At 37.2% G+C, this 27173-nt stretch overlaps 1 protein-coding gene across 1 annotated transcript; it reads right to left on the bottom strand.

Moving 5' to 3' along the window:
• Positions 1-7594: 7594 nt before the first annotated feature.
• Positions 7595-26908, bottom strand: LOC104458585 (dedicator of cytokinesis protein 2-like; the record flags this gene model as incomplete). Its single annotated transcript, XM_010085906.1, has 11 exons — positions 7595-7715; positions 9189-9369; positions 11446-11573; positions 13690-13827; positions 18160-18243; positions 19628-19804; positions 20119-20205; positions 21677-21761; positions 23150-23231; positions 24804-24945; positions 26804-26908. Coding segments are annotated over 11 exons (1330 nt in total), but the record flags the coding sequence as incomplete, so codon positions are not given.
• Between the last annotated feature and the right edge of the window lie 265 nt (positions 26909-27173).

Genomic DNA, 27173 nt, shown 5'->3' with positions numbered 1-27173 from the left:
GTCTCTGCCCATGGCAGGGGCTTGGAACTTGATGATCTTTAAGGTCCTTTCCAACCCAAACCATTCTATGATTCTATGAGAGATCACTCATGGCACAGTAGAGCTTTGTGCTATCCTGGAAGACAAAAAACTACACTGAAAAGAGATAACACTATCAAAACCCAATCAGATCAAATTGTCCTCGCTTTAAAGCCATAATTAAATTTATCTAACATTTTAAAGTTTGTTTGCAGAGCAATTATTCATTTACAGTGTTAATCTTTAGCACACACTGCATCATGATAGCAAATCAGAATAGATGATTACGGACTGAGTCAATAAAGAACAACTAGTCTCCTCACCCCATAGCAGTAAATACTGCCAATGCTGAAGTCCTTACAGCTGGGGTCAGACCCTGGAATGTTGCTCAGTGTTCCCTCTCAAAAGAGCCTTGAATGCCTGAGCGCAAGTAGGAACTCAGTTCTGAGAGGGAAATATAAGCACATATTATAATAGTAGTGACTACTCCAAGGCATCCAGGACAGGAGGTGGCTGTAAGCTATTCATGGAGACTTCCATATTCCTCAGAAAAAAAAAAAATTATGTAACAAAACGGACATATCCACCTCCAAAAATTAATGAGGGAAAGGATCCTTAAGTTGTTTATTTTTCCTCCTTCATCAGAAATAGTTTTTAAAAAATGAATGACATGAAAAAGAATTTGGCTTTAAATTGGCTGAATTATCTTGATTTCTACATGACAAGGGTCCTGTGTTTGGCTAACTTATTCCTTTTATTTTCCTGCACTCTGGAGAACTGGCCTGGGCTATTGTTTTAAACAGAATGCCCTAGGTCTAGGTGATTCCCACTGACATCAGCATATATGGAACCAGTCTCTGGGATAAATGTTTAATTTGTTAAATAGCACTGCACTGAAGCTGGAACTAAAAATGGTCTTTTGGTCTCTTCATGACAGTTAAAATAAAATCCTTTAAAATGGAAAAGCAAGTTAGCACAGAGAACTATGTGATTAGATGGCTTTAAACATAACTCCTGGATCTCAGCTGGCTTAAACAGAAACCAGACTTAATCACCTTCTTCTGTTCTACCTTGCTATTTTAAAAACATGTTTAACAGCCTTTCTTGTTTAAAAAGGGGGAAATTGTTTATTTAAAATTCTGCACTTCTGAAATTATGAAGAAATCCAATCCTTTTTTTCTCCCATACAAGCCTGTGGTGTCCCAAGACAGAGAGTGAGAATCCTGCCTTAATGAGTCTTTAAAGGGAGGACAGGGACTTGATGAAACAAATCTGAGAACTAGAGAAAAAGCCAAAAGCCAGACCAAACAACAATCAACATGGAAAATGAAGAGATCCAGTGATGCCTAATGTGTCTGTGGTACTCCATACAGAATAACCAATACAGCACCCATTACCCCCATTGGGGTTGGAACTAGATGGTCTTTTCCAACCCAAACCATTCACTGATTCTCCTCACCCAAAATTTCCTTTGTCTAACAAAAAAAGATTACAGACTGCATGTGATACAAAGTTCAATGTCAAGCAGTACCTGCAACAAATACACAAATCTATCACACATTAATTCTCAGTTCAAGAACGCAATGTGTGCCTGAGGTCTGTAAAATCTTTAATAAAACTCTTCTTCCTGCTCAGAAACTTGATCCTTATTGGGTTGTACTCTGAACAGCTTCCTATAGCTCACAGCAGATCATTTTTTGTTGAAATTTTAAGAGCATTAAACTTTCCCTCTTCCCCCAAAATGAATAATTAAGTAATAATTTCACAATGAGGACTTGGACAGTATCACTACATGGCACAAACAAGGGCAAGCTGGATACCCATGTTAGTTAAAGAATACTCCAGAATAACTGGATGTAGCAGAACACTAACATTTGCTGTCTATGACCGGACCTTACCCTGCACTGGCACAGCAGCTCTTCTAGAGCGAGACCGTTATTACTATCATAGCGTTGCACTCTGTGAGACATAAAGCCCAGGTGTCTGTGTCTAAAATGCAACATCTAGCTCACTGAACTTACACAGCGTGCAGCTTAAATCCATCTTTCATTGTTGCTGCGTAACAGCTTTCTAGAGGTCAGCAAATAAAATCTTAACTTCACGTGCAGTCTTTCCTATGCCATGCAAAACAGATTATTACAGACTCACACTACCCAATCCTTATTTTACTGCCATGCAGTCCAGAAACCCCGACTGTTACTGTCCAGACTATCTGAAATGTCTGAAAGAAGTTAAATAAACTCTGATACTGAAAGCACATGAAAACACTGTTGTGTCCAGAGATGCTTTTCTGACCTTGCATGGTGAGAGGTGACAGGGCTGTACAGACTGCAGGTGAAGCTCCTGCTTCTTTAATTCCCTGGGACAGCAGCCAAAGCCTGACCCTATCCTGGAGTAAATTTCTGCCCTCTGTGCTTCACTTCAAAGAACATAAAATACTTAAGTTCTGTGCCGCCTGAGCAGATCTTCTGCTGCATATGTGAACTAAAGTCCTGTTTAGCTTGTGACAGAAATGACAACAGTCAGTGCTGATTTACTTTTTTAAACAGATGTTGCCAGATTGTCATACTTGCACTTTATTATCCCAGGGCATCACTTGTTCTTCATGCTATGTTGTTTATTTGGACAAAAAGTCAGTATCCACAGTTTCTGGAAACTTGTGAATGGCTGGAGCTTGTTGTCCAAACATCCTTAAAATTCCAGGTCCATGTATGCCCTGTTCTTGGCAGTTACTATTTTTTTAGTTAATTTTGCTTTTTTTTTGCTCAGAGTTGATTTACATGATTTCAGGCTTGAAACATTGAAAACTGGGCTGGCAAGAAGAGGACAATCTGTAATGGGGGACAACTAGTAAGATTTTTTTTGCTGATATTTGGTAAATTAAGTGCAAATCTAATCTCTTCATCAAAAATTATACTAAAACCTGCACAAAACACAAGCATGAATCTTGAACCACTAGCTAAACACTCAACACTAAACAAATGTTCCTTTGGACATTGTGCTCCTGCCTTCCTCGTATTTGTTTCTGGGCTTTTCCTTCCCTTCCACTCTTTGTACTTTTTTATTTTGAATCACAGTGCTTTGATTATAATTTATAATAACAGCTTGAGCTAAAACTCTTTTATTCCACTCTCACATGAAAACATAGCTGCAAGATACAATAAGCAAAAGATGACCTTTAACAGATAGCTTTACAAAGGATAAACAGTTGCTGAACCATACTTTTCTTACTCATTCCTAGTAGAACTAAACCTTTCCTTTTAAAATACTTTTTATTTTGTGGTATCAATATTTCTTCAATGTATTTGCAGATAATACTGAAGGACAACCTGGGTACCCTCCCTCTTCTTCCCCTAGGTTAGCAAGTTGTTAAATGTGCACCCCTCAACCTTTCACTTTCTCCTACTCACAGATAAACTACTCTACAAAATTGAGGATTTTTTTCTAGAAAAGCCTCGTTCCGTTCTCTGTGCTTCCTCAAAAGCGGTATCAAGTTGCTGTGAAAAGCAAATGAAACAAAAGTCTATCAGTATCCATGCCAACAAACACTGTAGTGTTAAAACTGGATCCACTTTGTTTTACTGTCTATGGTTATTCTAGTGAAAAGTATTTATTGGCACACCATTAGTTCCAATGGCAAACATTTCAAACTTCTCACAGAAAACAATCGCTAATTATTTCTGTAGAAAACAGCTTCACACTGACAACTTGCAAACAGAGTCTAAATTCATTAAATAAATTATTCATGCCAAACATAAAAGTGTTTATAGAAATAGTTAGGCTTAGAACAAACTGAGGATGTCTGTCTACTGATTCAGCCACTCATCACAAAATAATTTTAACCTCTTTGTCTTTTCCATATCCATATAAATGGCAACACGGCCAGTCTCTCCCATCCACAACACTATACATGGTCATATATTATTTAATGAATAGAAACCTGCGTAGGTGTCTGAAACATAAAGGGATGAGTGAATTAAATCAATCATTCACCTTTCAGAAGCCTTCATATTTGGATAACATACTCGCCTTTAGAAAGAACTAACAGGTAATAAAAAACCCCTAGATGCTGACCTGCAGTGCTGTCTAGCTTCATGCCCATATGCATTTTATCTTCCAACTCTACCTCATGAGTTGAAGAGACACAGAAAATCAATTCTGAAAGCTGAAGACTTGGACTTGTAGAATTCCATTTGCTGTCAGTGAGAAACTATTACCTTATATACGATGATATCTAGAGATTTCAGGGAGAAAGGTTCAAGGCAAAATACATTTTTAACAGTTTATTGATGAACAGCAGAAAATGCAGCTTTTGTTTGTCATACTGCAGGATTTAACATCAATTTCTACATGTGTAAATAAACTTTTACAGCCGCTGTTCTGAAAATAACTCAGGTATATGGTGTCACAGTCATGGACATCACCCTGAGAAAGATCGAGGATTCAGAGGAGTGTGGTGGGAGGAGAGGAGGGATCTGAGGACTGCAAATCCAGCTACAGCCACAGAGCAAATTGTCAGTGCCCTTTTTGTGCTGAGCCATCTGTTACCTTGACTACACTGCCAGCAACAGTTTAAAGATAGCTGGAATGTGTCTATACAAGCTACACAAAATGATAACTTCTGTGCTCTTTGAAAAGAACGGGATCTGACTTACATTATACAGTAAGCATCACCGATAGCTTTTTAATACATCTTTCTTCCCAGAAACAAGTTTTGGCACCAGGGAACACCCAAAGCTCTTTTTACCTGTATAATTAGAGGCTCACTAAACTTTTGTTCTATCTCCTGGTGGACACATCTCATAGTACCTTCTTCAAATATTATTCCTATATCTGTATCACAAGTAACTTATCAGAGCCTATGAATACTGTTGTTCATATTCTCTATTAGCCATCTATGTTATCAGTGCCTTTCCTTAGCGTAGACGGTGGTCTTAATTAGAATATATATGTATATGTAATTATTTTCGGTTGACAAGTGGTTTTGTAATGGAATGAATTACAGATCTGTAGACGAAGATTTGAAATGGTGCTCCACAGACTGCTTTCCATCTTCTAGAACTTTGGAAATGCGCTGAAAAAAAAGAGGTACAGAGTGCCATATGTTAAAATGACTGCTGTATTGGATTCAGTAATATGTACACTAATTACTAGCTTGTGGCCTTAAGCTGTGGCTAGAGAGAAAAGATGTTGACCAAATCCTGGATATTTTGAATTAATGTCTCTATCCTGCAAAACCATAACCCTGTATTTAAATCTGTCTACATGGTTCCAATCATGCTGTGAAGCACTATACAAATGAATTTTTAGCTTTACTCAGTCCTTTTTTCAGACTGGTGAAAAAGAACAATTTGTCCTCTGTATTTATATGTTATTTAGGTTTAGATGTGAGTGGATGAGATCATGCTGAAAAGCTGATACTCCTGGGTCTCAAAAGAACAAGTATGTGATAAATTAACAGAAGTGAAATCCTACAGACTTCAAATTAATAGGTTATTCTTGTTCCTACCAGAAAAATATTATGAACACATCCAAATGCAGATTTTCCTAAGTGTCGCTCTACAGTCCCTGAAGGCACTATCTGTATTTTTTAAAAGACTAATGGATGAAAATGAAATCTATTCACCAGGAAAACAAATATTTTTTTGAATAAAAATCAACCTTTGCTTGGAAAAAATCAGCAGAGTTGATGTGTAAAATATTACAAATGTCACTGAATGCTTATGCAGTATGTGTATCAGTAGCTACCAGCATCTGCACTAAATGTCACCTTCCCACTACCTGAAAAAATACAAAAACTTTAAAACTTTTGAATCTTAATATCTGCACTGAATACACATTTTTTTTTTTGCCTTCAAACACATTTTCCACAATTTCCACAGAAATTAGTGAAAGGTTTCCTACTTTAAAGGAAGGCAACTTGTTTTAAGCAACTTTAATGACTCCAGCATAAGCCAATTTCTACTTTCAAATAAGCATCGCTGACATCAGAAAGGGACTCACACTGTGCGTGTTTTGCCATATACACTATGCTTACCTTACTCTGATGCTAATGCTAACTGCCCGATGTAATTAAATCGAACAAGAAATAATTAATTTCCTCTTTTGTTAATAAATGTTATATAAAGCAAAGCAGAGAAAATCAGTGGATCAAATGAGCCCTCTTCTGGTACAGACGCAGAACTGCACAGCTGAGCCTGCCTTTTAACCACAAAGATGTACCTCCCTACTCCAGAGAGACAAATTTTTGCTTCCCCATAGAGCTTCCACTCCTCTCTTCAACGAGAGAAGCAAGAGAAAAAACGAAGTGTTTGACTTCTGATCTTACAGTCTATTAAAATGACTTAATATTCAGACTATAGAATTTTTGAAGAGGTAACACTTTCTTTTTTTCCTGATAAACACACAGAACTTACCATTGTTTTAAATAACTGGTTCACTTTCTTTTTTTTGAAAGTTTTCTTGTCACCATCTGAGGTGGAAGGAAACACGGGTTGACTCAACCTATGTGATGCAATTGTTTCATCAGGTCCCACAGGGCTGACGGACAGAGTTAATCCTTAGAATAGAAACATATTGGTTTCACAAAACAAAACCAAAAAAGTAAAGTTAGAGTGTAAGATAAAGCAGAATTCAAAACAACAAACTACTGCAATTACTAAGAAAAAAAGTGAGACTTTTTCATCTAACTATATCCTTAGAATACAAAAATAAGTAATGAGGAAGCACTAAACTTCATTACATTGGAAATTAATAGTGGAAAAAAAATGAACCAATCTGGTTGATGATGAAAAAAAATGATAAATACATGAAAAAGAAGTGGGCCATGACAATCTGTTGTGTTCTGCTAAACTTCTGTTGCAGGCATCTGGAAAGATAGGAACAATGAGAGGGATAGATGAATTTGCAGGCTAAGAAATGGGATGTGCTACGGAAGGAGTAGGGGTTAAAGGATATTGAAGGAGGGCACAGTTTCTCTATCCACCCTGGCCTAGAAATGAGTTGCACCTTCAGTTACACTTTCCCCTTCTCTATCATGCAACTGTCAGACTTTCTAGTGGGTGGTTATGTTACCTTCTTTCCGCTTCCTCTTGCTGTGAGGGAGGCTTTTAAGATTTCTCCCTAACGTCAAAAGCAGAAGTTGAAACCCTGCTATGGCGCAAGCTTTGGGGATATTCATCTGCCAAAGCAAAGCACAGAGCATTTCTTCCTCTTTCAAATGCTGTCCTCAGCTGCGAGGGCAGACTGCAGAAGCCCTTGCTTCTGCAAGTGAGACCCTACAAAGCCAGGAAGTTGAATAAACCTTGCCTCTTTCAAGGCAGGGGAATGACTGCACTATACAAGGAAGCAATATTCAGAGCTCCAGAAGTAACACTTTTAGAATTTGCATGTTAGCACTGAGCAGCACAGTGTTATCCAGCAGCAGTAGCAGTTCAGCCTCACACGCACAAAACAGAGGCACAGAGCCACATAGAGAGAGCTCCCTGCTCTGCTTGGAGCAAACCCTTGATTGTTATGTTTTCTTAACACAGCAATGAAGAAGGGCAGGACTCTTATCTTACTGTAAGTGTCTTACCTGGGATAGTTGGCATAGAACGACTGACAGAACTCATCTGCTTGAGGACAGATGTTTTCTGAGGTGCCACTGCATGTTCCGAGAGGTTGGTGTCACTCATGAACTCGTATTTCCTTGACAGCTGTTTAAAAAAAAAAAAAAAAAGCCATTAATGATGAACTGAGTATGAGCAACAAAGAGCTAAGCAAAATAATGTTTTGCAGAAGGCATAAAAGAAAATAATTACTATAATTCCTAACTCAAATTCTTTATCGGATTGTTGGCTGAGTAAACAGTAAAAGTAACTAGAAGCAGTAGAATTGGATCTGCTTACAATATTATACACTAGCTAAAAACATGTAATGATTTTGCAGATGATTTATAGTTAGATAAATACTTCTCATTCCACATAGAAAAAACATTACTCAAAGAGCCAGCCAGAAGAGATTCTGGAACTGTGGGATGGTATTCCTACCATATCTATGGAATAATACCATCAGCCACTCTGACTGTAATCTGCAATGTAAAAAAAGTTTTGAAAACATTTTTCCCTATTGTATTAACATACCCAGCTCAGCTGCTGCAAGGCTTGTCACTACTTTTCTGAAGCAAAAGAAAATCCTGTAACTCAATATGTAGTGAAGTTCCCACAGTTAAGTGTACGTGTTATGTAATTTAACCAAAAGACAAAGGTGTTGCTTGGTTTTGTATATTAATGATTCTCAGAGTATCTCTCTTTTGTACGAGGACCTGTAGTGTAAAACAATCATAATCCTCCATAAGTTTCTCCTGTTTCCAGAAAGAATCTTAGCTTTCTATTGCCTTTCTATTCATTTTGCCTGTGATGATTCCTCCAAAATTTTTGTTCAAATGACTTATGCTCTGTCCATGTAATTCAACAATCTGTTATTGGCTGACATTTTAATTTTGATAGGGGTTGTGTATCAAAGGACATCTTTGAAGAATATTTTAATTATTTATTTTTATACTAAAAGAAGAAAAGTCTCCTGAGAATTAAATTACAAAAAAAAAAAAAAAAAAAAAAAAGCACAATGTAAGTTATATAAGTCATTCTAATGATCTAGCAGTGCAATAAAAGCACTCAGGTGATCTATGGAGCGAGAGATGCCAGTGCTTCCAAATTTCAGTCTGGCACCATTTAAGGAACACTGTTTGCAATCTTGCAATTTCCTAACAGCTGCACATTCCGTAACAAGGTACAAAACCTACAGGTCTCATCACTTTTGAAATAGCCCTGACTGCAAGGAGCTGCCATGAAATGTCAGCACAGTCAATTGCCTCTCCACAGAAATCTAGCTTAACCCTCCCAATATAGCACTCCATTTCAAGCTAACCAAGCCTCAGAATTTGCAACTTCAGGGCTATATTATCTGTCATCATAAACAAGTAGAGATCTTCTGATTTTTCCATTGATTGGTTTCCTCCTCAGCATCTTGCAGGTTTTATTCACGGCAGGGCAGATCATCTCTGCATCCTGCATATTTCCCTTTACAACAGTTAGAGTTCTGTGTGATATATTTTTCTTTTCCCAAGCAAACGAGTAATGTCCTCTTCTTTATGGATTATAAAATAGTACTCTAAATCAGTAACGTACACATTTCATGTCAGAGACCGAAATATCAGGTGCCGTCTTCTCATCAGCAAACACCACACTGCTTCTTTTTGTTCTTTTTTTGGACCTTCTCATCTTTACTTCAGGGTGAGGATTAATTTGCAGAACAGCCTCCTCTGATTCTGCTTTTACTGGCTTTGGTAGCACTATTTCCAGATCAAAGCTGCAGGAGCAAAAGAAAAAGGTACAAGTTGCTGAGTGATACTTTAAAAGCTACTGGTATTCTGATGTCATTTCCCTATTAAATATAAATGCAGGTCATCCTTTCCTTTGACCTTCTATGCAGCCCTGCAAACTGTTGGCAAAAAGTGTATGATGAGTTTCAGCTGGCGACTGTAGATATAAATAAGATGCCTTCAGGAGGTATGACACAGTCTTAAAATGTTGCAAAGAATGTAAAATATTAATATGAGTGCAAAAACCTTTTAAAAAATTTGTGCATTAGCTTAAGAACTCCTAAACTAAACAGAGTTAGGGCTCATATGGCAAGTTTATGCACGATGATGACGGTGCTGAAACCAAGACATGCTACCTTGGTCGTTGAACACAGTGGAACAAAGTATTACTATTTATTCTCATGTTGTAAATGCATTCTCCTATTTATTTCACCATATTGGACAACAATGCACATACCCAGTGATTAAAAAAAAAATATCTCCCAAGATCTCCCTCCTTCCCTTCCTCTAATTTTTATAGTTTAAAAATTAGGCTATCGGTCTGGAGCACAGGTCTGACGAGGAGTGGCTGAGGGAGCTGGGGTTGTTTAGACTGGAGAAGAGGAGGCTGAGAGGAGACCTCATCACTCTCTACAACTACCTGAAAGGAGGGTGCAGTGAGGTGGGTGCTGACCTCTTCTCTAAAGTAACAAGTGATAGGACAAGAGGAAATGGCCTCAAGTTACACCAGGGAAGGTTTAGGCTGGATATTAGGAAAAATTTCTTCACTGCAAGAGTGATCAGGCATTGGAACAGGCTACCTAGGGAGGTGGTTGAGTCACCATCCCTGGAGGGGGTCAAGAAACGTGTAGATGTGGTGCTTAGGGACATGGGTTAGTGAGTTAGGTGGTGTTGGGTTGGACTTGATGATCCTTGAGGTCTTTTCCAACCTTAATGATTCTATGATTCTGCTGACATAATTAATGTATTGAACATGGGGCTGAACTTATTTTACAGCAAAAATTGTTACAGCAACTAGTATGGTGATTTGTTGACCCCTGCTGCCCAGAAACAGATTAGCATAATGAGAATTAAAAGTGCATGATTCAGCTGGTTAAGTATAGTTCTCTGGTTCCATAGGAGACATGGGGCTGGCAGATATGCCACAAATCAGGTTTGTGTGCTACACTCAAGAAGAGTGGAAGTTGAAGGGCAGGAAGAGCAGCCTAGGGCATCTCATAATGGGTGATACTAAACTCAAAATATTTAATTAAGTAGTGTTAAACAATGAACTGGCTATCAAACACACAAGAATAGAGCGGTATCTTAAGAAGAAACACTTCCGAGTTAGGGTCATACACTTTCGGACTTTTTACTGTTTAAAACTGAACTACTCAAAAAGGGAGATCAGATGTTAAAAAAAAAATCACAATCAAACACAGCTCAACAGGATCAATTTTTTATGTGCCTTGTTTTGGAAGAAGTTCTGTATGCCCAAAAGATAATTTATAAAGTGATCAAAACCATCTGCAGATGAAAAAGCTGATCAATGCACTATAACTGTTCTCTTAAACTTAAAACTCTTTATGTTTCCCAGCCTTGCAGTTAAGAAAGCACATTAGGCAAAGCATTTTGCATTACATTACTACTGTTTTGCTTTACTTAAACATTCTATCTCCTTACTTGTAAGTTTGTAAAGGCTTTCTTCTTTTTCCAATTTTTACAATCAAAAAGATGCTAATTAAGTTAAAAGCTGTATACAGAGAAACTTCCAAAAACCTCAGCTCTTTGTATTTTTTTTGAAATGTCATTTAAATTATAAAATACTTGTTTCCTGAAAATGAAATGACATTTTTTCACTGAGACTTGAGTATATTTTGGCTATTAAGGTTGGAATATTGTAGCTTTAAGCCTGGAAGAAGTGATAGCTACAGTTAAAAATATTTTTGGCATAGTCTGGAAAGACTGCTAAGTGGTCTTTATCCTTAAATATCTTTTTTTTTTCTCTAATCTTTTCATTTCATCCCATAAAACTGTTTGAAAACTCGGACTGTAATAAAATTTGTATTGTATTCATAACCAACCTTTCTGAAGCAATTTTGTTTGGAGTACTGCAGTCTGAATTCATGGAAGACAGTGAAATAACTGATAACTGACGATAGGATCTCAGCATTGATCTTGGCCGTCCTACTCTCTTGTCATCAAAATCTGGCTACAGGATGGAAAAGAGAAACAGTTTCTATCAAACAGGTTTGTGTGAACCTCATTTCATCCCTTTTCACCATGTCTTGAAGATAGCACAGAAGTAGTAACATTTGTCATGAAATAAGTTACTTGCTACCATGAATGACTGTGATTGTTTGTTCTGTCTGGATACGCTCTAGAAACTCTCAAACTCAATGATATAGCGAGTAGCTAAATAAACGACAGTTGACATAATTAACTTTATGTTTGAAGAAGAAACTAAAATAAACAGCGTCTGCTGATCTTATTTTGAACAGACCCGGAAGATGCCATTGAAGTACTTGCTTGGGCAGATAGATTTAGTTAGACCTTGCTCCAAGACACTAATCACGCTGTGTCTTCAATACAACAGGTTCTGCCCTCTCTGTATGTTCATATAGCCTTTTTAATTATGTGTTTGCAAATGTCATACAAAATTAATATTTCCCTAACAGCCAGAGAGGAAGAACAGGAGCATTCTCCACGTCATCAGGTATCCATATTGCACAATGCCATATGTGCTGCACTATCTCTCCGTAAAGCATGAAGTTGATATGTTCTGCAGTGGAAGGAGAAAAGGGAGATTTCTCTCCAAATCTTCTTGAAGAATATTTTGCTATCAAAACAGAAATATTCAGCTTAATCTTGATGGTTATTTAGGCTTTAAAGCCTGGTACAAACTTAACTGAAACAACCTGACTTATTTCCAGATGCTTTCCTGTTACTCTAGCCAATAAGGCAGGGACAGGGATCCCATTTCTTGGCTAATTCTAGAACTGTTTTCTTTCTTCAGAGGTGACTTCTGGGCTCTAGCTTTGTTGAGTGCAGTCAGCTCTTCTCTCTTTTTCTGTTCAGGTATTTCCTGGGATGAGCATGCCTCTGCCTACTTAGCTCATTACAGCGTCATGATATGAGGCAGGTTTTTGAGAATTTCCCAGTGTGTGTATATCATAAACTACTTTGCCAGCCTACTTCAATTTCTATCCTACAAACAGGATACAAACAACTTTTAAAAATAAGACCCTGATGTCTAGCAGAAGACTTGTGAATATTTATAGTTTCAAGAAGTATTTTCAAATGTTTTGCAGAGTTCACATGCTGTTCATCCTTTGAATGGCCAGAATCTTGTAATAAAGACACAATAGTTGCAGAACCTTTTTTTTTTCTTTTTGTTTAGTAAAAAAGCTCAAGCCAGCCACCAGAAAGAGTCAGACATGGTAAAATGGCAGTAGTGCCATTCAATAAGTACATTCTCTATTCTTGCAAAATTTTAGATAGGTTGCTTTTCTTTAAGTGCTGATCTGTAAGAGTACTGAAGGGTTCAAGCATTAGGCAAGATTGCTAACTGTGGATTACAGCCTCTTCATTATTACAAGAATGGTGGCACTGGACTGAAAATAAGAAAAACATACTGAGATAAATGTATAGAATTTTCATTATAGAAGTGTGTAACAATATCCAAAACCTAGGTTAGAAACTTGCTACTTTTTCCCCTGTAACAGAAGAAATAGATCTTCTTATAAAATCAACACTGAAAGCAACAACATAAAATAATTTCCAAAGCAACTGGTGTTTAATCCCAAAAAAACAGCCAACATCATTCTTGCTAGCCTGCACAAGCTCAGATACACTATTTTATTCAAGAACAATCTGGTGAGGTTGTTGAGAAGTTATCCTTCAATTCCCATATATTTCAGTTTGGTCTCAACTAATATTTATAGTATTATACACACGGTAGGTTTTGCTTTCACAACACAGCTGGAAGTGGTTAGCACAGGGAGACATCAATTGCAGATCAAAACCCTAAACCACTAAGAAAAACTACAAAGAGAAGAAACATGAGAATTTGCTTTTACTTCCTTAATAAGGTAGAAAAGAATTGCAATTTTAATAGACATAATAAAATACTCCAAATCTTCCAGAATGAGAAATATTTGATACATCAGAGAATCGAATTAACTCTTTTGACTCTCTCTGCTCTTACTACTTTTAGATCACAAGAAAACCCACAAGCAACAAAAGTTTAGCATGTTTTTTTGTTTAGAAAAACAAGATATGTATTAAGTAAAGGGAAAGCATAGGAGAGGTTAAAAGGACAGCAATACCAATTCTCTGGTTCCATATTGTTTTTCCACTTTAACTTTTAAATGCTTGAAACATTCCTCCATACGGTCATGGAAAGGACGAAGATTATCAGAAACTCTTCTTTCATGAATTTTAATTCCAGCCCCAAGGAAAGGTATCTTGAAGAAGAAAAAAAAAGAAAAAAAAAAGTGAGGATATTACACTGTGTCTGACAATCCCTCTAGCTCCTTTTAAAGTATCAGCTACGTCAACTGCAGAACTCTTTATTGTGGCTGGCAGATTTGTCAGCTGATCTCAGCTTTTAGCAGTTAACTACAAGATGGAAAGGGCTCTTGAAAAATGGGCTTGCTCAGTAAATTTTTGAAGAATGTTGGCTGCTTCATAGTGACTGTTTTCTCTCCTCTACATATTTTAATATTAATCCCTTATGAGATTAAGCATATCATGCGAGAGTTTAAAAAATTCTTAGACTACTAGTCCACCTGCTTATGAAGGTGCCTGCCATAGTTTACAAGAAAGAAGGTAGGGACAAAAAAAACAGGCAGGGGTTTCAAACTCTTCTCTTTCCAAATGGATGATTAAGTGACTGGGAAATGTTTAAATCAATCTACTGGGAGCTTAAACACGTGATCACTTTGACAATTCCTGCAGCAATTCAATGTGTTAATGTCTGGTTACTGAAGGTGACCACTTCCTTTCTCCTTGATTTTACTCTGCAGACTTCCTCTGTATTCCCCACATTTCAAGAAAAATCCAGTAAGATAATAATTAATACAAAAATTAACAACTCAAGCCATGAAAAGAGGCAGCTTGCACTAGCCAGTTTGTCTTTGCTCAATTTTACTCCTGTGCTTTTTTTTTTTTTTTTTTTTCCCTTTTTTTTTTTTTTCATTTTTTCTCCTTTGTTTTTTTTTTTTTTTTTTTTGCTGCTTATCGTTTAGGCTGGAGTCAGTGACAAGTAGCCAAAGGGGTTAAGATCTCTGATTGTTTCTACTAGAGTTGAAAGAAGATACATAACAGTAGTTTTTAAAAACTTGGAGGGTTGGGAAAGTATAGATACCTACTCCCTTAAAGCAGGACACCTGATGAAAAGGTTAGGAACAGGTCTGTCCATTCATTAAATACCTCCCCCCCGACTTGAATTTTTTAAAAAAATCCTTCTCCTTTGTCAGAAGGAATGGCTTGCTTACCAAACTTTAAAAAATAAGCTGATAATAAAGCAAATATGACAGTAATAACACCTTTCTAACCCCTCTTCCCTACAATCCTTTCCTTTGCTATTATATTGCTACTATCATCTTTGCTGTTATATTAGTGTAACAATATCTGGTTAAAAGCAAGCAAAAAAAGTCTTATCTTCAAAGGTAGTAGACAATACACTTGGATATGCTGTTTAATTAATAATAAACTTATTCACAAAGAGAAACTTTGCACTCCTTCTCTCTAAAATATAAAGACATTTCACTACTATTCAGTCTTTGAAGATGATGATTTTATGAGATTAGTGCAACATACTTTTAGCTACCCTTCTGCCAGTAGCCTTTTCTAACTGCTTTTCTGATGACTTTCAGCTGTTTTGCATTAATGTTCGTGGCTTTTTTGTAAAATCCACTTAGATTCTGCACTTCCTTTTTTTGTTCTCACCCTATAAATACTATTAATATTGTGTACATTGGTCTACCCATTGACTTGATCGTATTTAATGGAAGTTCAATTTCAATGTAACTTTGAAAACCATGGTAGTAAAGCCCATCTATTACAGACTGATCTGTTTGTCCTCTTTAGAGGGATTTACAGGGATAGATATAAATTACCACTTCATTTCCCAATGCCAGATGGTATTATAGTCAATTTATACCACTACATCCACTGAGTACTGCTGATGGTCAGAAAGCAACCATATACAGAGCCTGTGGCAGGCAATACAGGAGAAAGCTGTACAGGCTGGTGACTCAAACTAATCACCAAACTGAGATGACATAAATGAAAGGAGAAGAGACTTCAAAAACATTAAGAAAATGGTACCAAAAAATCCATTAAAACTATTTGGAAGATTCATTTCAAGGCTGAGAGAGGAATAAATGGTTAACTTTTCCTGTTTCTCATCTACAAAACAGAGACAGAATCACAGAATCATCAAATAGTTTAGGCTGGAAGGGACCTTTAAAAGTCAGCTAGTCCAACCCCCCTGCAATGAGCAGGGACATCTTCAACTAGATCAGGCTGCTCAGAGCCCCCTCCAACCTGGCCTTGGATGTTTCTAGGGACGGGGCATCTACCACCTCTCTAGGCAACATGTTCTAGTGTTTCATCACCCTCATCATAAAAAATTTATTACTCATATCTAGTCTAAATCTACCCTCTTTTAGTTTAAAACCATTACCCCTTGTCCCATCATTACAGGCCCTTCTAAAAATTTTGTCCCCATCTTTCTTGTAAGGCCTCGTTAAATATTGAAAGGCCGTAATAAGGTCTTCCTGGAGCCTTCTCTTCTCCAGGCTGAACAATCCTAACTGTCTCAGCCTGTCCTCATATGGGAGGTGCTCCAACCCTCTGACTATCTTCGTGGCCTCCTCTGGACCCGCTCCACAAGGTCCATGTCCTTCCTGGATGCAGCACTGCAGGTGGGGTCTCACGAGAGCAGAACAGAGGTGGAGAATCCCCTCCCTCAACCTGCTCGTCACACTGCTGGTGATGCAGCCCAGGATACTGTAGCCCTTTCACAAGGATGGCGTAAGATTAAATCAATGAAGAAGAATTTTTTAGTGAGTTAGTACAAAGAATGAGACATGAAACATGATGAGAAATATCTTGAGCCATTCACTTCTGATAGTAAAATTCCAGATTAACTCAACACTGTTTCATAACATCTCTCTTGAAAGGGAGATCACTGTATTATGCCTTGATTAGCCACTACTGTGCCCATTCATTTGCACAGCGAACATTTCTTTCTCACTTAAATCATCTACCTTTCAGAGGACTGAGCAGTTAGTGGTTTCTTAAACTACCTATGTGCAAAAATGTAAATCTCTTCTCTCGTAGTATACTGATGGCAATAATATCTACTAGGACTAGATAATGCAAATAGAATTGATAATTTCAGAGGTCATGTTTTTCTTCCCTCCATTATCATAATAAATGCTTAGGTTAATGAAAAGAACCATTTTCCCTTAAATCTCAGCAAAAATATTTTTTTCTGCTACCACCTCCTGTAGGTGCATTTTTGCCTTTGAGGACAAAAGGGTTCTGCAGGTTGGGTGATTTATCATACGTACACTAAAAATAATAGAAAATAATCTCAGTGCTTCTAGTGTAGGCAGAATATTCAGTTTTCCTCTGGAGATATACCTTAAAAATGTTTACTAATAGTCTTCTATGCCATTTGTCACACAATAGGCATGTAGCAGCAATCTTGAAGGGTCATTGAGCATGAAAACTCCTGTGAGCAACTAGCATTCCATTAAGGTTTCTAATGAGGAAAAAAAAAAAACCAAAAAAACACCACCCTACAAAAAAACCAAACCAAAACAAAAAAACCCAAAACCAACAAAGAACATCCACCTCAAGGAAAGAGTTATTTCCCAAAGGAATTTCTGACATTTGCAAATGCTTGTTTTCCCAGCAACTCATGATTTTTTGTCATGCTCTCAGTTTTGGCCCCAGGAATACAACCTGAGTTTGAAATCCCGGCCCTTTTAACCATAAATGTAGCCCACCATATGTGGCGTTTGATAAACCATTCCAAATGATGTGTTCTGCTATGTACTTTTCCAGCCAACTGCTTTCCCTAGGACATATGGAGATATATGGGTAATTCCTCTGACGCTGGTACCATTTCATCTAACTCTCAATGGACACTATAATGATGATACTCCTCAGGAAACACAATGTGACTTTTGTAATTATGCCATTTCTCCAGTTTAGGCACAGATTTAAAAAAACCTGAAGCACAGGATCACTTAGATCCCCAAGAACGTTTTTATGAATCACATGCCACATCAGAGGGTAGGGAATTATGCTGTTTCGTCAGTGATCTTAGAGGGTTAGTAATGGAATACATGCTTCCTGTTAGGCACATCAAAATTGAAAGAGTTGAAGCCCTTTTTCCTACTTCAGGGAAACTATTAATATCTAAATAGGATACCAAATAGTCCTTTTACAGCTATATATACTCTGAAACAGAAGGTTTAGTCTAAGAGAGAATATTTTACCATGAGTCCCTTCTCAAAAAAATACTATTAATTTATCACAGAACTAGGCAGGAAGTTTGTAACAAGAATCTTCTCATTTTTCTACCCCTCCATGCTTTGGGGAAACAGTAAAAAACAAAAAACAAAAAAAAAATGCAAAAGCAAACCACCGTCAAAAAAACCCCAGTAAAAATGACAGAGTCACCTAAATGCTATGTTCTCCTGCTAGAAAGGAACAGGAAAAAGGAATAGCTGATGAAGCCTCAGATGACTAGATGACTACTGTCAGTAAGAAGTTACCTGCCACGCAATTAGGTCTTTGAGTCTATTCAGCTTTTCTTGATCCTCTGGGTGGTCTCTGGTATATTCTTCTGTAAAGAAAGCCTTAGACAAAAAAAAAAAAAAAAAATCAGTCCATCATTTCAACAGGTAAAGAAAACAGTGATCACTCCATTGACTCCAGCTGGAGACCATAATATTGGTCATCAAATATGAAAGACATACGCATGCTCCTTAACCAGATGCTGCTGGTAATAATTCCTTAGTGTATCAGTTGAGAACTGAGGTGCTCTTTTTTGTTCTGTATTCAGTCTTATCCAACACTTCTGAGTTTAAGAGCCTTACTATGAAACCCAATTACTGCTTGTTTTATTAAGCTTGGACTGAAACTAAAAAGGCACAAATTTGGAGTATCATGATTTACATTGATAAATGATCATTTTATTCAAGTGCCATACTTACTGACATTAGCTACAGCTATACAGTACAGAAACTGAAAAAAGATCATAGATCACAGATCAGCAGAGCCAGATACTGCACACACACTGCCTTTTGCTTCCCAAAGATTTTATCCCCCAGGTACAAACAAAGAATGTAGCAATTTGTCCGTGACTGTCAAATACCTAAACTAATGATACTTTAGGACTAACGTAGCCTAAGTCACACTCCTCCAGAATATGTCATACTTACAGCATATAATTTATGTGTGTACATATATACAGCATCTTTTCAGCACTGTGAGTGTATCTGACAATTTATGTGTGTACATATATACAGCATCTTTCAGCACTATGAGTGTATCTGACATGCTGAGCCCACTGAGCATGGCACATGCTTTTCATCACGAAATGGCAGGCAGAAATAACAGAGCTCTACAGCTGTGGGGTAACCCCACACTCATTTTCATCCAAAACTTTAATAATTAATAATGTAGATTTTAAAATTATGTATTTTTTATTCCTGCTTTCTCTCCTGCCCCAACTTCACAAGGTGGCCTTAGGGATAAATTTTCTACAGTTCAGTTCCTCAAGACATTCCATTTTCCAGTTTGTATTTGTATTCCCATTTTAAACAGCAAAACCTGCTATGCAGAATGGCTGCAATGAGAAAAGCTGATGATGGTTTAAATTGATAACCCACATCTGAATACTCCAGACCTACTGTAGGATAAGATTGATTCATTTACTCCAGACCAAACTGATTGATGTGTGAGAGCCCATTTCATTACAAAAGGGGTCTCTTGTCTCACATGTACATGAAAACCCTCTTAACTGGAATTAGTACTCAGCTTCAGTTACTCAAGTTTCTAGTTTCTGCTTTCAAAGACAGGTGTGACCAGGATACGAGGATATGAGGATCTCTTAATCGGTGCAGTTACGGTTTTCACATTCCCAGCCCGCATTTCACTGACAGTTTAAACAAAGAATGTAGGAGGATTATGAAATAATATACCTGAATATGTCCTTTGCACCTACTTAAAAGCTCTTACCTTCTCATATTTAGCAAAGCCACCCATCACAGCTGGGTCAACAATTCCATTCAGAAGCATAGAAAGTGGATTAATAGGAAGGTTCTCATCACTCTGGTATTGGTTAATCATCATCAAAATTTTTTCATTCGTCGTGGACATAGTCTCAATAGCATTCTCTAAGGGACTGATTGTAGTCTATAAAGAAACAAGACTTCTAAGGTTTATAAAGAGATAAAAAGGTCTTTTTGGTTTTATAAAACTTCACATATATGAACATCATTCTTGCAATACAGCAAACCAACACAGATTTGTTCAGTTCTCTTAGGAACTGGTCCTTTAAACTATAACTCAGACATAAGATATATGGATCCTAGCAGTAGAAAGCTAAAACATAAGTAGTAACAGTTCTGTATGTATAAAAATAAGTAAATAACAATAGCCTTGTGAGATAAATTTGCAAACAATTTTGTACATGAGGATTCATATGTTCTTCACATGTTAATACACACCTGTGACATGGAGACAACCTCAAACCATCGTAAAATTCCAGGAAGTTTGTATGCTGTAACAAATGATGTTCTCTCAATCCACATAGACTATTAAAAAAAAAAAAACAAACAACAGAGCAGGGAGAAAAAGATACTTCAGGATTTAAACTTTAATCTTTTCTGCCTTCTGAAATATGCAGTTTCTTGCATAAAAGGACACTGCCAAATGAATCCAGGAGCAATTTGCACAAATCATTTTTCTGATTTCATGATTAGGTCATCTTCAGGCACTAAGCCTGCACAAAGCAGAGGAAAAAGAAAATTATCTTTGAATCTTCTAGTATCTATTCCTATTTTGCCATTACAGACTGAATGACTGTGACTAAATGACCTGCTCTCACCTCTACCCAGATTATACTTCCTCCCTCCATTTTCAAAACGTATTTTGGCAATTAAAAGCAGTAATAGCCCTATAACAACTTGCTAGCATTCTTTTTTCTCTCTTATAGCAAGACTAACTGTTGGTATTTTAAAATGCCACTAGTTCATTTACCCTGCTGCTCCTTATTTTACCAATATCAGCTCATCTAAACTGCCAGTACTGAGAAATATAATAATGAATGCAATGAAGACATACTCCAACTATCCCAACTTCCACCTATCTGCAGTAAGCATGCATATTGTCTATTGTCAGCAGCAATGAAAACATTAACGATCTAATTTTGTAAAACTATTTCAAGGTATATTCAAAATGGTTTCAAAACTCTCCAGTTTGCAAAAGAAGCCAATGTGCATCATGAGTTTTGATAACATAGTGCTGGGCTGTCAGGGTAGCATTTGTGTCTGAAGTATTTAATTGAACAGCAGGTAAGAAGCTCCTTAGATGTAATGGTTGACACTATTGATCAGCACGCACATAACTGAAATTGTACATTTCTGAAATGAGCACAGCTTCAGCCATAAGGATTGGATACTATGGGTTTCATGACAAACTACAAAATATCAGATATATGTAAAATTAAAATATAGAAACTTAAGACATTTTTATGCATGACACTGAAAAATAATTTACGGTGTTGCAGACTTCCTAGAATACTTGAACAATGAAGACTGTTTCTCAGCCTTACACCATTATGTATGGGAATAAAAATTGCATACATAGTACTCTAGTCTGGAAAGATTTCACAGGACTGATGAAAGCAGACAACACACACCTCTCGCTGCCAAGCTGGCAGCTGACAAAAGTGTTGTAAACTACAAGAGGAAAACCATTTGATATTTACTTACATGTCATCTTGTTTCATAATGAAAATCTGTACCAGAAAATGTTACTGCTTAACACAAATGTGTTGACCATACTTAACTACATAATGTTTACCTGCAATTGAAACTGTGATGTAACACTAAGTACACAGGACCAGTGATGAAATAGAGAAATTTTTTTTGTTGTTTTTTTTTGAATGGGATCCTAAAGTTAGGGTGTCTGTAATGAGTTATCTGACACTAAGAAAGGATCTAGATCAAAATTCAGTCACAGCTACCAGAACTGCCTCCACCACCCTGTCATTCATTTACTTACAGCAAATTCATTTTCAGGGTCAACAGATCCTTTTCTGACTGGTCTTGAATAGTGGAACCGGTGCACGTTGTTGGTCTTATAAAAACTGAAAGATTTTTTAAAAGACTATTGTAAAATGCAGAATTCAGAAATTTATGGATCTTGTTATCACAGTGAAATATCTCATTTTGAGTCAGTTGAGTTTTTAATTAAAAGCAAATTTATTGCTCAGAAAAAAACCCACTTACTGAAGACTCAGGAGACGACTACTTTATTTAAAAACCAGGGTCAACACACAGGATTTTACAAGTATTAAGCTTCAGCTTGTTACTAGGTTTAATTTCCAGGTATAAAAATTCCAGAACTTCCAGATTAATGCTAAGACCTACAGAAGAAGGTCTAGAAAAGATTTTTACTGTCCTGTATTCTTGCTGTAGCATGCACATTGCTTGCCTGCTTTATAATGGCATAAAAAGGAGTATATTTTGCTAAAAATAACTAACTGCACAGAGCAGATATATTCAGCTGGACTGAAATACATGTGTTTTGCAACCATATAAATCATTGAATGGTTTGGGGTGGAGGGCCCTTAAAGATCACTGAGTTCCGCCCCCCCTGCCATGGGCAGGGACCCCTCCCACTAGCCCAGGTTGCTCAAAGCCTCATCCAGCCTGGCCTTGAACCCCTCCAGGGATGAGGCATCCACAGCTTCTCTGGGCAACCTGGGCCACTGCCTCACCACCCGCACAGGAAAACATTTCTTCCTTATATCCGAGATAAATCTCCCCTCTTTCAGTTTAAAACCATTGCCCCCCATCCTATCATACAGGCCTTGGTAAAAAGTCTCTCTTCATCTTTCTTATAATCCTCCGTTATATACTGATGGATTTAGAGCCAAAAATCTCACAAGCTTGAAGGCAGACAATATTCCAGTAGCTACTGTATGCAGTTTTGGCATCAGAACGGACCATCATTTTTCACGCATATAGTCAGAACACTTAATTAGGTGCATGTAATAAGTTCAACTTGTTCTACATTGGGTTAGGAGTTTGGAAGCATTAGCCAGTCTGTTCTCAAAACATTTTGGACAATTAATTTCCTTTATTCCTTTACAAAATCCTGACCGTAGTATCAATGGAAACCTTTCTGCAACCACATGTTTTGCACTTGGCAAGAAGTCATACTCAACCATTTTCATACTGACAGTCACCTCTAAGACCCCTCTCTCCATCACTTAGCTAAGCAGCTCTGTTGAGAACTCAATAACTTGGACCCAAAGCATGGATTCCACCTCCCCACCCTGTAACCATGTGCTATTCCTTAAGTAGTATATTATTATTTCATGAAGTTCCTAGGGAATACATAACTCAGTAAACTAAGCCAATAAAAGCTCTAAGATTTATTGGCAAATGACTGAGTTCACAAAATAATGGCTGTCAATTTAGGAATACAGACTGACTTTCATCATATTATCTACTACAGAAATTCACGTACTTGATAATTTGATCAGGTACTGCCTTATTTTTGAATCTAGGCTGTTCCTCCAGGACTGGCTGCACTGTAAAACACTGGATATCTGAAATCATGAGAGTTAAGGGCATGTTATTAACTATCAGTATGAAATACTGTAGGCTGCAGGGAATATAGAAGTAATAGTAATAATAAAAAAGACATTTCCTGATGAAAAATCTGCAGGATTCAGGGTTTCATTTGTGGAGCTTTCTTGGCCAGAAAAGGAAAAATCTGCCAGCAGCAACCAGTGAATATATATTAATATTAATTTGGAACCGCATATTTTTATTATTTACTGATCTTGAATATGTGTAGCTGAATTTATCACACTGAGTTATTCATTAAATTTTAAAGACAAGCCAGCATCTGATGTTGTTGATATTGTTAACAGTTTCACTATTTAGCTTTAAGCAGTATGTTTGAAACTCACGCCCTCTGGATAGATTCTGTAGCTTTTTCTTAAATGTATAAGTAGTGCATAGCTCCTGTTAGTTGCAAGTAGACTTGAGCAAATTCTACCTTGGGGACTGAACCATATGATATTAAAAAAATGAAAATTAGTTAAGACACAAGACAGACTTATGAGAGTTTGGGTCTCAAGCCTAATGTACTGTTTTAGCCAAGCCTGTAATACTCTGTGCTTCAGTCCCAGCAGTGTGAAAAGCAACCAGTATTTCTTTTCTCCTCCAGCAGGGTCCATCAGAATAGACTCAAGAGAGCATGTTACAATATTACCTTGAAAATTAATAAATGAAAATCAACACATGAAAAAAAAGTCAGATACAATGAGGTGATCTTGTATCTGCTCAGCCAGTAATTGTTCAAATCAGAGCATGAAGAAGAACATAATGAGTGCAAGCAACTGTTAGAGTACTTCCAAACAAGAATGATTTAGGGCGTTCTGAAAGGTGGTTAATGATGTTTAGGAGTTCATTTTCCTGGGAAAATTTCTGAGAGTGACATAAGGCATATTTGTATTGTCAAGAAATACAGGGGATACCCAGGTGCAATGCCAGTGAGAACAATGTTCAAGAAAGACATGAATTTAATATCAAGACACAACAGCTAGGAATGTGAGGTAATAGATAATTTGCTGCTTTAAACTTAGCCAGTTCAGGTGTTCATCACTGGTTTTGCCATTTGAAGAAAATAAAGTTAAACCATGGATGAACTTGAATGAATTTTCTTCACTGAAAGGGTTGTCAAGCACTGAGACAGGGGTACCCAGGGAAGTGGCTGAGTCACCATCCCTGGAGGTATTTAAAAGACGTGTAGACATAGCACATAGAGACATGGTGTAGTGGTTCACTTGCCAGTGTTAGATTTACAATTGGACTCCATTTTAAGGGTCTTCTAAATTCTATGATTCTGTAATGACTGAAAGAGACAGACTCGTTAGAATTGTGAGAAAAACAGAAGCAAACATCTTAGGAACAAACCATAAAAAACATTCAGGGCATGTAAGTGCAAAAAAAAAAACAAACCCGCAAAGCACCAAAAAAACCCCTGCAAACTGAGATGCCACATGAATAAACTTTCATCCTTTTTAGGAAATTATTGTTCCACACAGATAAACTCCTGCTAAAAACAAGGTTTCCTGCCTTCATTCTGTAATCTGCCATGTGTTCAAGGATACATTGACCAGGGGAGTTTTTCACATCCTCTCCAGGTGCTGAGGTGGTGTTCATCATCTCTGCACTGGGAAACTGACTCATCAGCTGTGCCTGGAAATCCTCTCTCCTCTCATATTCCTTCCCACGATAGATGAAAACTTTGTTCTGCAAGGAATAAACAGCTGTTTTCTTGGGCTGTATGATGCTGAGGCAGAAGTCATAGATGCACGTTTATCAGTACAAAGTCACAAGAGGCTCTCCAATTTTTGGAATTAGTGTTACTGTTTTCTGAATATCAATTAACTATGAAGCAAGGTACCCCTTTGAGCAGGTGCTGGAATGCAGCACTGACTCTCCAGAGATGATACTCCATGCTGTTAGACAGAATGAAGATAAACTGGCATCATCACAGAGCAGAATAAAATAAGAATGGGAGGTAAGAAAGGTACTGAAATTCCTTTTTTGCTTATCTGTCAAGTAAAAGGATTTGCTTTCAAATACATTCTGGGTCAGGGTTTCACAGCTTTCTGGTACCAATACATAGGTTTCCTCTGCCTGCTCCTTCCCCTTGGTATTATGAAATGTCCTCATTTACAGTACAGTCTAATACCAAATGTGCTCATTTGTGGTTCAGTTTGCTTCATTTAACTGGATACTTCTATAATACCAGAAACAAAGGGTGCATGCTTCCTTTGGTGTAATATTAGCAAATCTTTTCACTATTTTTTCCAATGTTTTCAAGGCAACTTTGGCCTTTAAAACAGGGGAAATTGCTTTTAAAGTGTGAGGAGAGCTACCATATTCATTGTAGTACATAAGAAAAGATTGTTTTTCTACATGAAAACATCAAATATTCAGGTTAGTCTTATGCTCTGAAGACGTGCACTACTGTGGTTAAAAGAACACAATGATCTTTAATAAACTAAAGGCCAGTTATGCATGACTTCCTAAATTGGACAGGTTTCTTGAAAATCAGACCCTTTGGATTTTTGATTTCTCACATTGTAGTCAAAAATGGAGAAAGTAAAGAAAACAGAGTACATTCAGTGTACAGAGGTCTATTTAATCAAAACAGTTCAAACTTACCATAATTGTCCTAAGCTGTCAACTAGCTGTTACCATTCAGGAAAAAACTTGGAGTAACACAAGGCAGTTAGTATGAACACATCAGCTCAATGCACATTCGTGATCAAAAAAGCAATCTGAACTTCAGTCATTGAGGAAAACAGGAAAACAAAGTATCACACTGAACGAATTCAGTGTGTTCTGGAGGGCATCAGTTCAGAAAGCAACTGGACAGATTCACCATAGAACAATCCACGAAGGGCTAGAAAACAAAGTATCACCTCCAACCCAGGAAGCTGTTTATCAGGTAAGTAGGGAATCTATACCGGTCAATATCACTGCACACCTGCCCTATACTAAACTATACTCTTCCCTAATCTCCTTATCTACTGTCTCCCACTGTTAAAGACACAGTATTTGGCTATAGAGAGCATTGGTCTGAAAAATATGCTGTTTCTATATTCGTAGTGTATTTCAGTTGTAGCCAAGAGGCAATATCAATCTGAAACTCTTGTCAGTCCATGACAAGGTTCACTGAAAATACCAAGCTCATGTGAAACAGAATCTTTGATTTAATTTGAACATGTTAGTTAATGACATTCTGCTAGTTATCAATAACCTGTGTGGGGACTCACTGAGGAATATGTACCATAAAGAGCCGTCCATATCAAATGACATCATATTCCTGCGCTTGGATCTCATATATCACCTTCACTACCTGATATATCTTCTAGTTTCCACAATCAAACCAAGAGGAAGAATCAACTGAAATGCATCTGAAAACATTTAATGCATATTCTTAGAAGTAACAATTCAGATTCTGAGTACAGTCCCGCACCCAAGCAAAACAAAATCCATGGCAAATATCCCCAGATATTCACTTGCATTAGTAGAGTACACTCATATTTTTAGAAGCATATGAAAACAGATGAAAAAGTAAGAATTTAAACAGGTTTACCCTTAGAAATGTGGGGAATCCTTGGCCATAATACCCAACAGCAAAATAGTCTGGTTTAGGTCTCAGAATTTTCATGATGTTTTCATAGAACTTTGCTTGTTGAATCTGAAAGCAAAACCAACTCCAATTACTTCTGTTTGGGTTTTTTCCCATTTATTTTTTAACCTCTACAGCAGCACTGCACTATGTACTGCGGCTATCAGCGGATATGCAAGAGCTGTCAGCTATCGGTTGGTAAGCTATAGCAGTGATCAGCATGCACATGACACTGCTGCAGTAGATTAAATTACATTTATATGCAAATATAATACATAGCCAAATGTGTATGGCTTCAACTTCAATTATTTTACCTTAGAATCAGGCTTACCCT

This window comes from Pterocles gutturalis, unplaced genomic scaffold (genome assembly GCF_000699245.1).
Source record: "Pterocles gutturalis isolate BGI_N339 unplaced genomic scaffold, ASM69924v1 scaffold32860, whole genome shotgun sequence".
In the NCBI taxonomy this organism is placed as follows: domain Eukaryota; kingdom Metazoa; phylum Chordata; class Aves; order Pterocliformes; family Pteroclidae; genus Pterocles; species Pterocles gutturalis.
The sequence above is the reverse complement of the archived record's forward strand: the minus strand, read 5'-3'. Positions and strand labels throughout refer to the sequence as shown.